Source organism: Embiotoca jacksoni, unplaced genomic scaffold, assembly GCF_022577435.1.
Source record: "Embiotoca jacksoni isolate LCO1_2020_lvr unplaced genomic scaffold, fEmbJac1.0.p SCAF_19, whole genome shotgun sequence".
Lineage (NCBI taxonomy): Eukaryota > Metazoa > Chordata > Actinopteri > Embiotocidae > Embiotoca > Embiotoca jacksoni.
The window spans coordinates 2,864,302-2,878,739 of NW_027185329.1; the positions used below are offsets into that span (position 1 = coordinate 2,864,302).

At 43.4% G+C, this 14,438-nt stretch overlaps 2 protein-coding genes across 2 annotated transcripts; one reads left to right on the forward strand and one right to left on the reverse strand.

Annotated features, from left to right (window-relative positions):
- Positions 1–422: 422 nt before the first annotated feature.
- On the forward strand, positions 423–8,429 carry LOC138200402 (retinal Mueller cells isomerohydrolase-like). The gene is made up of 14 exons (XM_069153023.1): positions 423–522; positions 1,178–1,260; positions 1,681–1,831; positions 2,422–2,529; positions 2,690–2,831; positions 3,352–3,499; positions 3,774–3,855; positions 3,950–4,082; positions 4,198–4,340; positions 4,419–4,548; positions 5,391–5,505; positions 5,814–5,908; positions 6,045–6,156; positions 6,996–8,429. Exons 1-14 carry the CDS (start codon positions 512–514, stop codon positions 7,139–7,141), a joined length of 1,599 nt encoding a protein of 532 aa, XP_069009124.1. The 5' UTR covers positions 423–511; the 3' UTR covers positions 7,142–8,429.
- A 32-nt stretch (positions 8,430–8,461) lies between these two features.
- Positions 8,462–14,403, reverse strand: LOC138200401 (methylcrotonoyl-CoA carboxylase beta chain, mitochondrial). Its single transcript, XM_069153022.1, has 12 exons — positions 14,266–14,403; positions 13,286–13,450; positions 12,892–13,088; positions 12,613–12,791; positions 12,408–12,488; positions 11,613–11,791; positions 11,315–11,525; positions 11,087–11,178; positions 10,076–10,232; positions 9,659–9,781; positions 9,291–9,506; positions 8,462–9,205 (listed from the first exon to the last, which is right to left on the reverse strand). The coding sequence occupies exons 1-12, from the start codon at positions 14,283–14,285 to the stop codon at positions 9,119–9,121; spliced, it is 1,707 nt and encodes a 568-aa protein (XP_069009123.1). The 5' UTR covers positions 14,286–14,403; the 3' UTR covers positions 8,462–9,118.
- Positions 14,404–14,438: the final 35 nt, after the last annotated feature.

Here is a 14,438-nt window from a genome sequence, read left to right on the forward strand (position 1 = left end):
ACATCCACCTTTAAACAACGACAACACACTGCTTTTCAAAGCTGAATTCTTTTTTTTATTTTTTTTTTTATTTTTTTTAGTTTGACCCACGTCACCGGAAGGTGTGTGAGTGTTCCCAGGTTAGTGGAGACCTTGTTTAAGTGACCTGGAGAAAAATCCTGCTTGGGAAGCCAAGACGGCTGAAACAAGCGGAGACAAAGCCGGTTTGTTCAGCTCTGGTTGAGACTGGGGGAAGGTGGGGTGGGGTGGGGTGGGGTGGAGGGAGGGGGGGGGGGGGGCAAAAGGCATGAAAGAGGAAACGGGAGGAGAGGAGGAGGAGGAGGAGGACAGGGAGCGAGGAAGGATGGAAAAGGGGAGTGTGAAATTGGAGGAGGGAGGAGGGGTCCCAGTTTTTTCCATCGCTCACCACAGGAAATCTGCGTGGTTTAAATGCAAGCCAGAGTCTCTCGCCTTTGCAAACAAGTGGTGTGCATGTTTGAGTTCAGAAAGTGTGTGAAGAGCATTCAGCAGCATGGTCAGCCGGTGAGTGCAGCTTTGCCTTTTTTTTTTTTTTTTTTTTCCAGTGTATGCTTGAAAATAAAATGTTCGAGACAACAAAACATTAGAACGACTTCTCAAAGTTCCCGTTTACTGGCTCTCAGGAATGAAATCGGAGGAGGCAGCTTGTTGTTCTGAGTCAACTGAGAAGATTTTTAGACGATGCAGAGTTTTCCCGTTGATCTTTTTCACCGTAACAGGAGAAAAACTCAACTAAGCTCTGAGTCTTGTCATCAAATCTCCCAAGAAAGAAAGACAAAAAGAAACAAAAGTAAAGAAAGTTGTTTTTTTTAAATGATAAAGAAAGAAAAATGAAACTTTGATAGTTTATGTGACCAGAAAGATGACAAAAAAAAAAAAATCAAGTCGGAGATGCAGATGATTGAAAAAAAGCTTTTAAAAAAAAGGATAAGAAAAAAAAAGGAAAGTTCAAGGGGATGTGTGGAAACAAGAAAGGAAACAAACACACCACAAGGTCCATTTTCTGCATTTTAGAATGAATAAATCAGTGTTTAGAGATTGTCCTGATTCAACAGCAAACCACTCACTAACATGTTGTTGTTGTTGTTGTTTTTTCATACAAAAGAAACTAGAGACATTTTTGTGACCTAGTTGGAATGATTTTTTTTCTTCTCTCCAGTGTGGAGCATCCTGCTGCAGGCTACAAGAAGATCTTTGAGACGGTGGAGGAGCTGAATGAACCGATACCGGCAGTAATCACCGGTAAGAACCCCCACCACCACCACCACCACCACACACACACACACACACACACACACACACACACACACCCTCTAGAGGTGGCTCCACAAGACGGGATTAACTTTAACCTTTAACCTCCTCTGTTGAAGCGAACACCCTCCGACAAACGGTTTTCAGACAGCTACTGTACGAGTCAGGAATAAATGGTGACAAATATTTTCTTTTGAATAAACTTGTTAAGTGTATTTTTCCACGTTAATAACTTTTTTATTGAACTGAATGTTGTGCAGTGATCAAAGGTCCCTGTCACCAAGCCTCAGGCCTCCACCTGCTGCATCAGTCCTGTGAATTAAAATATTCTGGAATTACAAGGTGATTGTGTGAAGTTAAATACAAAAAAAAAAAAAAGTCCTTCATTTGTGCCGTCGTGTGTGTACGCAGGTGATATCCCATCATGGCTGGGCGGCAGTCTTCTCAGGATGGGTCCCGGTCTGTTCGAGATGGGAAGCGAACCTTTTCACCACCTGTTTGACGGACAGGCTCTCATGCACAAGTTTGACCTGAAGGACGGTCAGGTGACCTACTACAGGAAGTAAGACTACTTCTCAATGTCTTACAAAATCAGAGCACTTTTTTTTTTTTCCCGTTCCTGTTCTGAGATGATAGCTACATCTATTTCAGTTTTTCCACACTTTTAAAACATGCTGTTTTATCTTCATGTGATTTTGTCTCTTTCTTTAATGACGCACTTGTAGTGCTGCTTTGAAAAGTGCTCCTTTCAAATAAGTTGTGAACTTTTGTGCTTCTGAACTAGTTTTTGGCGGCGATCTGGACATAAATGCGGTTGTTTTAAGGGGTTACATAACATCGCTGTGTCGGGCATTTTTGCGTATTTTTATTGTTTTCATTTCTCTTTACTCTTCAAAAAAAATCTGGCACATGTATCCCACGCAGATCCAACTCCAGATTCAGGCTTTTTTTTATAACATCTGATTTTTGGCATGCAGTTCGGTGCAGCTGAGAGTAAATTCACTGGAATGTTGCAGAGTAAGAGACAAAAACAAAACAGGGACATAAAACAGCTACAAACCACAAAAATCCCCCAACGAACCTCTCTGAGAATTCAGATGTTTTCTGTTTCAAGCACTTTGAAATGAAATTGTGTGTGATCTTTGTGCTCAGGTTTCTCCGGACCGATGCGTACGTTCGTGGCGTGACCGAGAACCGAGTGGTCATCACCGAGTTTGGCACCGCGGCCTATCCGGACCCCTGCAAAAACATCTTCTCCAGGTAAACCCCCGAACCTGCGTGCTCAGACGTTAGTCAACTTTCCAGCTGAATTTTTGATTGGTCCAAAAATATTGTGGGTGATTAATGTAAAATAGTCACGACTTAACAGAAAGACTGGTGGAATATAAACTTATCGTCAGTTTTCCTCGTATCTGTTTAGGTTCTTCACTTACTTCCGAGGCATCGAGGTGACCGACAACTGTGTGGTGAACCTCTATCCAATCGGTGAAGACTTCTACGCCGTCACCGAGACCAATTACATCACCAGGGTTGATCCCGATTCGCTGGAGACGTTAAAGAAGGTGGGAATGTTGTGTCGAGAAAAAAAAAAAAATCGTCTTCCAAAATCAGGCTCAATTATTGAACGTAAGATTTACTGCAAATAAAAAGACAGAACGGCGAATCTGAGAGTTGGTTTCCATGGAAAAGCGCCTCCGACTAGATCATCGGGGATTTCCCCTTTTCGACTTGAAATATCCACGTCTTGTGGCGTGTGGCTTCAGATTGTGGAGGACTAATAAGATCACAGTGTAAATTTGAATCCATCATTATTTTCCAGAACTTACAGGCCTGAGATGAAAGAATAAATATTTTATGACACCCTCATGAGTGTATTTAAACGTCGATCACATCTTTGAGTATTTAAAGTTTGATGACACCTTTGAAATGATTACTGATTTAGGATGATATACCATAGAAACCATCTGCCCATTTAAGTACGAAAACTGCGTTTTTAAAAGTGTCACTCGCAGCATTAAACATCAATATTTTAACTTATTTATTTAATTCGCTCGCTGTCATGTGTGTTTGACCCTACATTAGGTGGACCTGTGTAAGTACCTCTCAGTGAACGGGGTGACTGCCCACCCCCACATCGAGGCAGATGGTACAGTCTATAACATCGGAAACTGCTTTGGCAAGAACTTGAGTCTGGCGTATAACATCGTCAAGATCCCACCTGCTCAGAAAGGTGAGTCCTGTTCGCGCTAACCATTTTGTTTTCCCAACCATGTGTTTTTGCTAATAGTTTTGTTTTCCTGTAAATCACATGGTTGAAAGCACACATTGGGTTTCATTTTTTGTCCACTACAGGAAAACGTGTAACTGTCACGCCTGGACGTCGCCAAGCGTACCTACTTTACGTTTTGCTGTAGTGGACAGGCGTGTCTATTTCACGATTTGCTGCAGCTAAAAAAAGAGAAGTAAAACGATAAGTATCTGTATCTGTATCTGTGTGTTTCCAGATAAATCAGACCCCTTAGAGAAATCCCAAGTGGTGGTCCAGCTGCCGAGCAGTGAGAGGTTAAAGCCCTCCTACGTTCACAGGTACGCTTGTCTCAGAAATACCTTCCGTATTTGATGCCCTACCATTAAAAAAACGAACTTTAATCTTTCTCTCCGTTTGCTTGCTTGTCTGTAGTTTCGGTATGACGGACAACTATTTTGTATTTGTGGAGCAGCCGGTGAAGATCAACCTGCTGAAGTTCCTGTCGGCGTGGAGCTTCAGAGGAGCCACTTACATGGACTGCTTTGAATCCAACTGCAGCATGGGGGTAAGGCCGGGTCGGGCCGAGCCGATGGAGCGTCAGGGAATTTTTTTATTCGCATGTTTAAATTTGAGTTGCCATTGAACAAAATATCGTCCGTGACCACGTCTCTGTGTTGCAGACCTGGTTCCACCTGGCCGCTAAGGACCCAGCGGGTTACATGAGCAGCCACAAGTTCAGGACGTCGGCTTTCAACCTCTTTCATCACATCAACGCCTACGAAGACGAGGGATTCATCGTGGTCGACCTCTGCACGTGGAAAGGGTGAGCGTGACGCTGTGGGTGACAGTTTTGTGTGCAACCGTCTCGTGCCGACATCTTTCTCTCTTTCTGTCTGCGCAGCCACGACTTTGTGTACAGCTACCTGTACTTGGCCAATTTGAAGGAGGACTGGGAGGAGGTGAAGAAAGCAGCGATGAGAGCTCCCCAGCCTGAGGTCAGAAGATACGTCCTGCCGCTGGATATTCACAGGGTGAGTCTACACACACACACACACACACACACACACACACACACACACACACACACACACACACACACACACACACTAGATAAAAATGAATGTAGCTCCCAGGTCTGAAAAATGAGGCCGAAGCAGAAGTGCCTTAAGTTGCGATACCAACGAGTGCCACTAGAGGTCGGCTCCAAAAAGCCTCCGGCTCCGTAGACTCCCATTCAACTTCTCTCAGGAAATTCTAAGCCAATCAAATTTCTCCATGAGTTATCTCGGTGTTGTTAGCTAAAGTCATTCTTTCTAATTAGTTTTCTTGCGGTCCATCTGAAAATAATTCCATCTTTAATTCTAAAATACGCTTCAAAAGGACGTGGTTTTTTTTTGGCGGGGGGGGCGGGGGGAGGTTTGATTGACAGGCCTGTGGTGCAGTCAGATCACTGCTATCGGTGGACGGGACGTAGTATCGTCGGGTTTCCAATCAGATTGAGTCAGATCCACAGCTCGTGGACTAGCGAGGTGGCGCCGGCCAAAATACGAACTCGAGCTAACGGTCATTTTCACACCGATGGGCGACGTCACTGTTAGTTGCCACTTGATTATTACTAATGTGGTTAATCATGTTCAGGAACAGCATTCATCATAATTGGCTCCTTATGTTATTATTATTATTATTATTAATAATAATAATAATAATAATAATAATAATATTTTAGATCTTAGATGCCTCCTGGTGAAGATATAATCCAACTACCTTGTGTACAGGCAATAATTATAATTATTTTTGTATTTAAAAAAAAAAAAAATTGTCATGTAAATAAATGAAAGGCAATAAGGTCTGGTGTGTGTTTGTGTGTGTTCAGGAGGAGCAGGGGAAGAACCTGGTGTCTCTGTCCTACACTACAGCGACTGCGGTCCTTCGTAGCGACGGCACCATCTGGCTCGAACCTGAAGTCCTGTTTTCCGGACCTCGACAGGGTACCACACACACAGCTCATTCACAATATACAGCAGCATGAACCGGCAGTCACACACACACACACACACACACACCGTATATTTAGTTACAACTCTTAATGCCAGAAAAAAACTCAGTATTCAGTCAAATGTGCAGTTTGTATGTGACTTTTATGCAGATATCAAACATTATACTTTAATATGTATGCTTTGTATGTGTATTCTAACAGGACACACATTATACTGTTGCTAATATTGTTTTCACGTCTGTCTTTTCCCCCCTTTTTTTTGTTTTTTTCCCCCCATGTCTTTCTTTGTGTCTCTCTCAGCGTTCGAGTTTCCACAGATCAACTACTCTCAGTGTTGTGGGAAGAAGTACTCCTTCGCCTACGGCCTCGGACTCAACCACTTCATCCCCGACAGGGTAAGGAGCGCTTCACTCATTCACAGCAGGAGGTGAGGACAGCCGTCGGGTCTCATGAGGTGAACTGGCACGTCGGCACATCCGGCGTGGAGGCGGTGGTGACAGCTGCGTGGTGTCTCTTGTGAACTTGCTGTAGATCTTGAAGCTGAACGTGCAGACCAAAGAGACGTGGGTGTGGCAGGAGGAGGACTGTTACCCATCGGAGCCGCTGTTCGTAGCGACGCCCGGAGCCACGGAGGAGGACGACGGTGGGACACATTCTCACGTCAAACTCACGCGCTGATTCCTTTCTCAATTTTTCTTGACTATTTTTTTTGGGGGGGGAACTTTCTTTATCGAGCTCATGCTATGAATTCATTTTCACTCGTCATGGATTTATTTCCTCTATGACAGCAAAACACATTACAGGAGCCTCCGCAAAAGTCCTGCAACATTAAAACTAACGAAATATTTTTATGGCCGGTGCACTCAGAAAGACTCGCGAGTCTTATAATTGGAGGGAAAAACCCTGATGAATATAAATATTAAAGGTTGAGCGCCGAGAATTTTACATATAAAAGAGCGTCTTGTTACACTCGAGCTTTTGCCAGTCGAGTTCACGCAACACCACCAAGTAAATCTCTGTACAAATCAGTTTTTAAATCTGGTGTCTGGTGAGACATTCCCGAGCCGACCATAGGCTAACTCCCACTTTAGCTCTTTGCTAACTTAAATGAGGCATAAAATACTTCAATCATGTGGCTCTACTAGACTTTTCAAATGTTATTGGACCGAATGGATCAAATTGGGTTTGTGAAATGACGCATTTTCACAGGAAATGTTGTGCTCAAAACAATTTATCGACGGAGCCGGCTTAGCGCAGAGCCCTGTGATGTTTTTGTAATTACCCTACCGTGGCAGAAGGGGGAGACAAAAGCTTTCTGCACCCCAGGTTTAAGCCGGTTGCAAAAAAGGCGAGCGACACGGAGGCTTAATAGGAAGCTCCAACATTCACGACTTGAGAGTGAGCTGCAGGCGATCGTTGAATTCAGAATACCGACAGATATGGAAGATAAATAATAAGTGGACATGTCTGGGGGTTTTGCAGGTGTGTTGCTGAGTATTGTGGTGAAACCGGGTGCAGAGAGACCGGGCTTCCTGCTGGTGCTGGATGCCGTGAAGCTGACGGAGCTCGCCAGGGCCGAGGTCAACACCATCATCCCCGTCACCTTGCACGGGATGTACAAACCGTGACCTCTGACCTTTGTCCAAACACACCAGTCCATCTCACTTTCCTGCCAGCTAAGTAATTTTTTTTATTTAGAAATGAACTTCAAAATAGTTTCTGGCAAAGCTGCTGCTGAACTAATAATACATTTACAGTAAGCATTATTTTTCTTCACCACACCCATGGGACGTATTATAAAACATGTACTGTGTGGATAAATGACATGTTAATAATCAGTTGAACTGTCGTATAGCTGCTGGCTAAGAGCAGCAATGTGAACACAGAAACTAACTGTGGTCCTTTAACAAAAACAGCAGCTTCTGCTGCATGAGAAACATCGTATTTCATAATCAATAAATGGCATCTCCACATGTCTGAAATCATCCTTGCAAAGCAAGAGCTGCAATTAAATACAAACAATATTTTTGCTGAAGATATTTTAAACACTTTTATACAAATAAAAACATTTGAAATCACCTGTTAATGTTGTTATTTAGACATCAGATCCTGTCAAATAAATTATTACATAAAAGCTCCTTTGAGCTGTTGTTGGAGATCACATTTTAATCTTTCATCTGCTTGCTGATTTCGACACGATAAGCAAAAAGAGACAACTTATGGTAACATATATGTACAAAAACCCAATATTTTGATGTCTGTGTGTAAAATAAATGTAAATCTTTAAAAAAAAAATGTTAAAAGACACAACTGCTCGACTTGAAGAATCTCAGTGGACTGATCTCTGACTGATAATTCGGCTTGTCGGCAGCCCTACGTGTAACAACAATTATCGATTAGTCATTTGAATTTTAATCACAGTTCACAACAGCCAAATTTATGAAATATCCTGTTTATTCCTACCAGCATTAAAAAAAAAACCTAAGATCTTAAAATGTCTGTGATTTAAAACAGAAGAAATCAGTACATTCTCAAATCTGACAACAAACCATCAAATATTTGACATTTTGTTTGAAATCATCTAAATGATTGTTTGATTACAGAAAAAAAAATCATTTAAAATCAACTTATTAGCTGTATTACATGTGTACATGTGTAAAATTACTTGGTATATGTTGTCTTATGCCCCCTACTGGCCAATTAAATCAATTATTGCAGCTTTAAGTTTCAGTACTCTGTACGCTGATTATTAGGAAAATACATGATACCGTTGTTTAGTTCCTCGTCTTGAATCTCATGTTAATGTAAATTTCTCTTTTTAAATCAATGTGACAACAACAAACAATGCTTCACTCCGACTTCGTCAAAAACAGCCACATTTACGATAGTGAGCATGTTTAAATCCATGATTGAGATTAGTCAAGAGCTGCAATTAAAAAAAACACAAGTTTTGAAAATGTTTTTAATCTTATTTCATACAAATAAAAAGGCAATATTACTATATTTACTTCACATTTATAATTAAAAAAAAAAAAAAAAAATCCTGAAATGACTGACCATTACGTTGCCACACGTTGAAGTTCTTATGAAGTGATTTTAGACAGTGGATTCAATTATTTTTACACATAATAATCTGAAAAAGAAAAATTCCTTAAAAAAATGATTCCTTTTCTGAACTGGTTTAAGGCTCAAAAAGACCAAACAGAAGCCCGAGCATCACTTCACGCGACAAATCCTCACGTGTTGTATTACTGGGTGACTATCCGCTAGTCGAGATGTGGCGAACCTTCACAGTTCTGACACTTAATGGAAATATGAGGAAGAAAAACAAAACCTGATGAGGCACTTTCGCAGGATTTTCCAGGAGTCTCTTTCTCGAGTGTTTTGACTTAATAGCTTTATGTACAGTGCAGATGGTTGTAAAAATATATAAACAGTAAAATTTTTTGTTATAAATATTTAATCTTTTAAGTCTAAACGTGGTCTTATGGATATCGAGACCGCAAATAAAACATCTGAGAACTGCAAAATGTGGGACCGTTAAACGGAAGTGGCAGACGGAGGCTCGTAGCGTCCGGAGAAAGTGACGAGGAGGATCGACGCCTCTACATACGAAGAAGTGTCGACCGCAGTTTCTCTGTAGACAGCTGATACTGCTGCTGTTTGATGATGTCCAGGGAGTCTCCGAGAACCTGTGGACGAAAAACAGACAAACGACAACGTTAAGGACCGCAGAGTGCTTTTCGTTTTAATACTTTAAACTAAAGGTTATTTTACCTTCCTGGTGTCCTGAGGCAGAACGACCCCGTCGTCCCACATCCTGCCCGAGGAGAAGAAAGCTGAGCTCTCCTCCTTTAATCTCCTGTTGAGTCTCTCCTCCTCCTGCTGCTCGGCGTCGGGGGGGAGCAGAGACCCGGCGTGACCCGGGGCCGTCACAGCCACTCTGGCGTTGGGCCACAGGAACAGGAAATTAGGATCAAACGAGCGTCCGCACTGGAGACAGGCGCGGGACAGGAAGCAAGATTCAAATCATCGGAAACCAGCTGTTTCTTTTTAACATCTGCAGCACAGATGACAATGCAACTTTCTACATTAAAGATATTAAAACTTTTGAACTCCAGAAATGTGTGAAATGAGTCGCTCACCATGGCGTAGCTGTCGGCACCGTGGCAACCACCGATCACCACGGTGATTTTGGGGACGGAGGCGCACGCTACCGCGGACATCATGGAGCCCTGAGCCTTCAGACGGTTCGTGTTGATCTCTGCCTGCGTGACAGACACACGGGAGAGGGATTTAAAAGAAAATAATGGTATTTAAGGTCAGTTTGACTGACAGTGACGAGGCGTCAAAAGTTATTTAAATTCTGAAGCCGATTTGTTCTTTGATTTCCAAAAACATCTTTTTTGAAAGGTAAAATAAGATTGATCAACTTTCACATATATTATGCAACATCATAAACCCTAATTAGCACTTTCATTTGCACAGACCTGGACAGTTTGTGTGTGTGTGTGTGTGTGTGTGTGTGTGTGTGTGTGTGTTTTACAGGCGGTGATGAGTACCCGTTTCATGGACGGTGTTGCTGCAGCTGTAGGTGCCGTGTTCTGGAGGAAGAGGAGCGGGACGTCTCTCTGGTCGCACAACTGGACGAAGTGGCTTCCTTTCAGCGCGGCCTCGTACGACAGCTCTCCGTTGTTGGCTACTACTCCCACCAGGTGGCTAACAAAAGGTACATACACAAGGAAGTTACACAAACAAATTTTTAAATTTAAAACATCAAATTAGAGGCCGATCAGTTCAGTCCTAGCGGCGACGTCACCTGTTGGTTTGTGAACCCGCCCACCGATAGCCGTAATCTGACTGCACCACAGGTCTGTCAATCAAAAGGACACGCCCCCAAGGACACGCCTTTTCAAGCTTATTTTCTAATTCATGATGGAATTATTTTCAGATGGACCTCAAGAAAACTAATAGGAAGGAGCGACTTTAGCTAACAACACCGAGATAACTTGTGGAAAAAAATGTTTTGACTTCGAATTAGACAAGTTGAATGGGAGTCTATGGAGCCGGAGGTTTTTCCTCTAGTGGCAATTGGTGGTATTGCAGCTGAAGACACTCGCGCATCGGCCTCATTTTTCAGACCCGGAAGCTACGAACACTTTTATATAGAGTCACTGGTTCAGTCAAGCTCAGGTTTCTACCAACAAACTGCCAATCATATGTGGCCGATTTATTTTAATCCTCCATTCAACATTTGTGTTTACATTTGGCCAGTGGGAGAGAGATCCTGCTGGCCATATGAATAAACATTTTTACAATGATCAGTAATTTTATACAATGACAAGTAATAAGATCGACATTATATTAAATAGTGTTCCCAATATTTTGTCCGCTCCGCTGAGAGAGCCAAAATATTAGGAACGCACGATGTCAACCAGTTGAATTTATGGAAGAGCTGTTGTACTGGATTACACTAGATTGCACAGGTGTTCCTAATAAAGTGCTCGGTGAGTGTATGGTGAATTTGTGTGTGTGTGTGTGTGTGTGTGTGTGTGTGTGTGTGGGTGTGTTACCCATGTATCTTTGCAAAGCCAGTGACGAGTGTGGTTCCGTAGCGAGCTTTAAACTCCTGGAAGCGGCTGCCGTCTATCAGCCGACTGACAACCTGGACAGACCGTCAGACCGAAACAAGCAGCTGTGTTATTAATGCTGAATCATTCGACAGTGAAATAATAACATGACAGACACAAGCTGGTGAAATCTACACGGCAGGTAGCTTTGCGTGTTTTTGCTCGCTGTACCATTTTAACATCCACAGTGTAGTTGTAACTCTGCGGCGCGAGCCCCGAAAGCTCCTCCGAGCTGTACAGCGGCTCCTCCTCCGCTCTGCTCTTCTTCGTCTCCCCCTCGTCTTCCTCGGGCAGGTGGAAGTTCAGTGTCGATATGATGTTCCGCGTGTAGTTGAACGCCTCCTTCTCATCCCAGGCAAAATGGTCCACGCAGCCGCTCACCCTGAAACGGGACGGTAAACTCACAGACGGGCAATACGAACCAACAGCTCTGAGTCTGGTTGGGGGTGCGTTTGATTTATGGACCTACTCAGCGTGGAGCCGGGCTCCTCCCAGGTCCTCCGGTGTCACCTCCTCTCCCGTGGCGGCTTTGACGAGCGGCGGTCCTCCCAAGAATATGGTCCCTATGCGGTGCACCATCACCGCCTCCTCCGCCATAGTGGGGATGTAAGCTCCGCCCGCCGTGCACGACCCGCACACCACCGACACCTTTGGGAGCATTCAGTGATTTGAAATTCACACTGCAACTCAAAAGACATTTAAGCTGTGACTTTTTATTACATTATAATGCAGATATGTGTCTGGACATTTGCTGTTAACACTGACAGTAATGTTTTACAATGTCGTGACACAAAAAAAAACTCGAATGGGAAGGAACCAAAGAATCTTTTCTCTCTTTATCAAATGACAGGAAATCTTCTGTCAGTGAGCATTTACCATGTACCAACAAGTCAATTTTCCTGATAAAGGCCCAAAGACTAAGGCATAAATAAATATAAAAGCACAGAGCGGGTCTGCTACACTTACATATTGCCATCCTGATACAAAAGCTGCATGAATCCCTACTAAAGCTTTTAAACTTTTAACTTAACGTGCACAAAAACTGGTTCTGCGATACTGAAAATGCAAAACAGAAGGAACTTAAAACAGGCGACACAAGAGCAAACAGGTTCCTTTAAATATGCAGCACTGTATGTTGGTTTAATCCACTTTGTTTATATTAAATGTTTGGATCCGCTTCATGTTTTCCATGGATATAAGAGGAGCAGCATGTATTTCATACTGATCAAACTGATGGCTCAGTTTCTCCGTGATTTTTTTTTACCTGCGGGATCTTCATGGAAGACATGATGGCCTCGTTATAGAACGTCCTTCCTCCCTGGTTCTTATCAGGAAAGATCTCGGACTGGACATTTGGACGCAAGAAGTTGAATTAGAATTAAGAGTAGCAGTCGGTAGAATTCAACCAGCCGTCCCATCTCTCCTCTCCCTACACAGTTATTAAATCTGAGGCGTGTTCGTGTGTTGACCTGCAGCGGTAGGAAAGCTCCTCCAGAGTCGACCAGGTAGACGCAAGGCAGGCGGTTCTGGATTGCTATTTCCTGCGCTCGTAGCTGCTTCTTCACCGTGATTGGATACGCCGTGCCGCCTTTCACCGTGGCATCGTTGGCAATGAACACACACCACAGGCCGTTGATCCTGCCGACGCCTGGATGTACACATACGGACGGGTGCGGATGCTTAACACTTGGGATTGTCGTGCGGTCACAAAAACACAGGACAGCCTGAAAGCGAGAGCGGTTTCTGACCGGTCAGGCAGCCGGCTGAAGGAATGTCCCCGTACGGCAGACCCAGACCAGCAAATGGCGACAGCTCCAGGAAGTCTTCATCGTCTAACAGGAGGCCCAGCCGATCCCTGACCAGCAACTTCTTGTTCCTCTGAGTGTGTCTGGCTGTGGCGTTCTCCCCTCCTCCTCTCCTCACCTTCTCACTGAACTCTGTGTACCTGGCAAACAGACAGAGATGCTCTTATTTATTCTGAGGACATGTGCAGCACGAACAAAACAAAGAACAACATGGGGGGGAGGGGGGGAAACCCTAATTTACCGTTTAAAAAAGTGTTATGAAATGCACTACCGCCATTGGACTTTCAAAAAAAAAGACAATTTAAGTAAAACATATGCTGACCTCAGCAGAACCTACTTCTTATGACAGGCGCTGCTGTTCCGGAGGTTTGCTTCATACACGTGCTGGTGGACGGGCTGCAGGGGCAGGTCCAGCACCGGGAAGGCGCTGCGGAGAGCTCTCCTCCTCCCGACCGTGGAGCTCATACAGCGGACTGAACGCAGCCAGCGCTGCTCCACAAACCTGCACCACCAGATTCAGACGAGAAAACAACGTGTTTTACGACCTGACAAATTACACAGTAACGAAGGAGAAGATGCGACGATCGCGTGAAAGAATCTCAACCTGTAGAATAAATGATATCAGACAAATATGTCGAACAATTAGGGTTACTGCATATGATTGTGGTGGACAAAATATTAGGAACACTTCTTGGCATAAGCTAATACAGTTCAAGAGCACCAAAAAAAAATTATGATCTCCAAAAATAAACATTTCACTGTGAACACTTTGAAAGATTAAAATAATACAAAAAAATGAACTAAATTACATTTCCCACATTGGTGACCCGTTGTAGCTCGTTTTTGGAGCCCCCCTGCTGGCTGGATCACTTCTGGACACTTAAAAGATCAATACCTTGAAATCCCCCTCCCACCCCCCCGAGCTATTGATCTATTTGAATAGACTTTGAATGCACTTTAATGTAGATACTCACACAAGCTGCAGCTTTGAATGACGCCTTTAAATGCTAATAAACGTTTGAAACCGGCTTCACTGCAAACACTCATATGCATGCATATAAACATGTTGGTTATACGGTAGTTACTTCACAAGCCTCTCGACAGGAACATTTATATCACGTTTTGTCAATATAAACAAACAAAAATAATCATATTTATGAATATGTGGTGACGTATTTTGTGCGTAAAAGTAGGACTATGTATCTTTGGAGATGTATCTCTTCTTAACTGTGCCAAAGGTCGTCTGAATGCGCTCCCAAGTAATAAAGAAATGCAGGCCACATGGGTGTTATGGATAGAAAATGCAGCTCCTCTTACCTCACCGTGCAGCGGTGCATGTCTCTGTGTGTGTGTGTGCTGTAATACAACTAATTATTACAACTTTTAACAGCTAAAATGAACCCTCAGTCAGAAATAGTCGCACCATTGCGCTTCTTCATCTCCTTCTTGTTCGTCTTCTTCTTCTTCTACGTTTTCTGTTCGCAAACCAG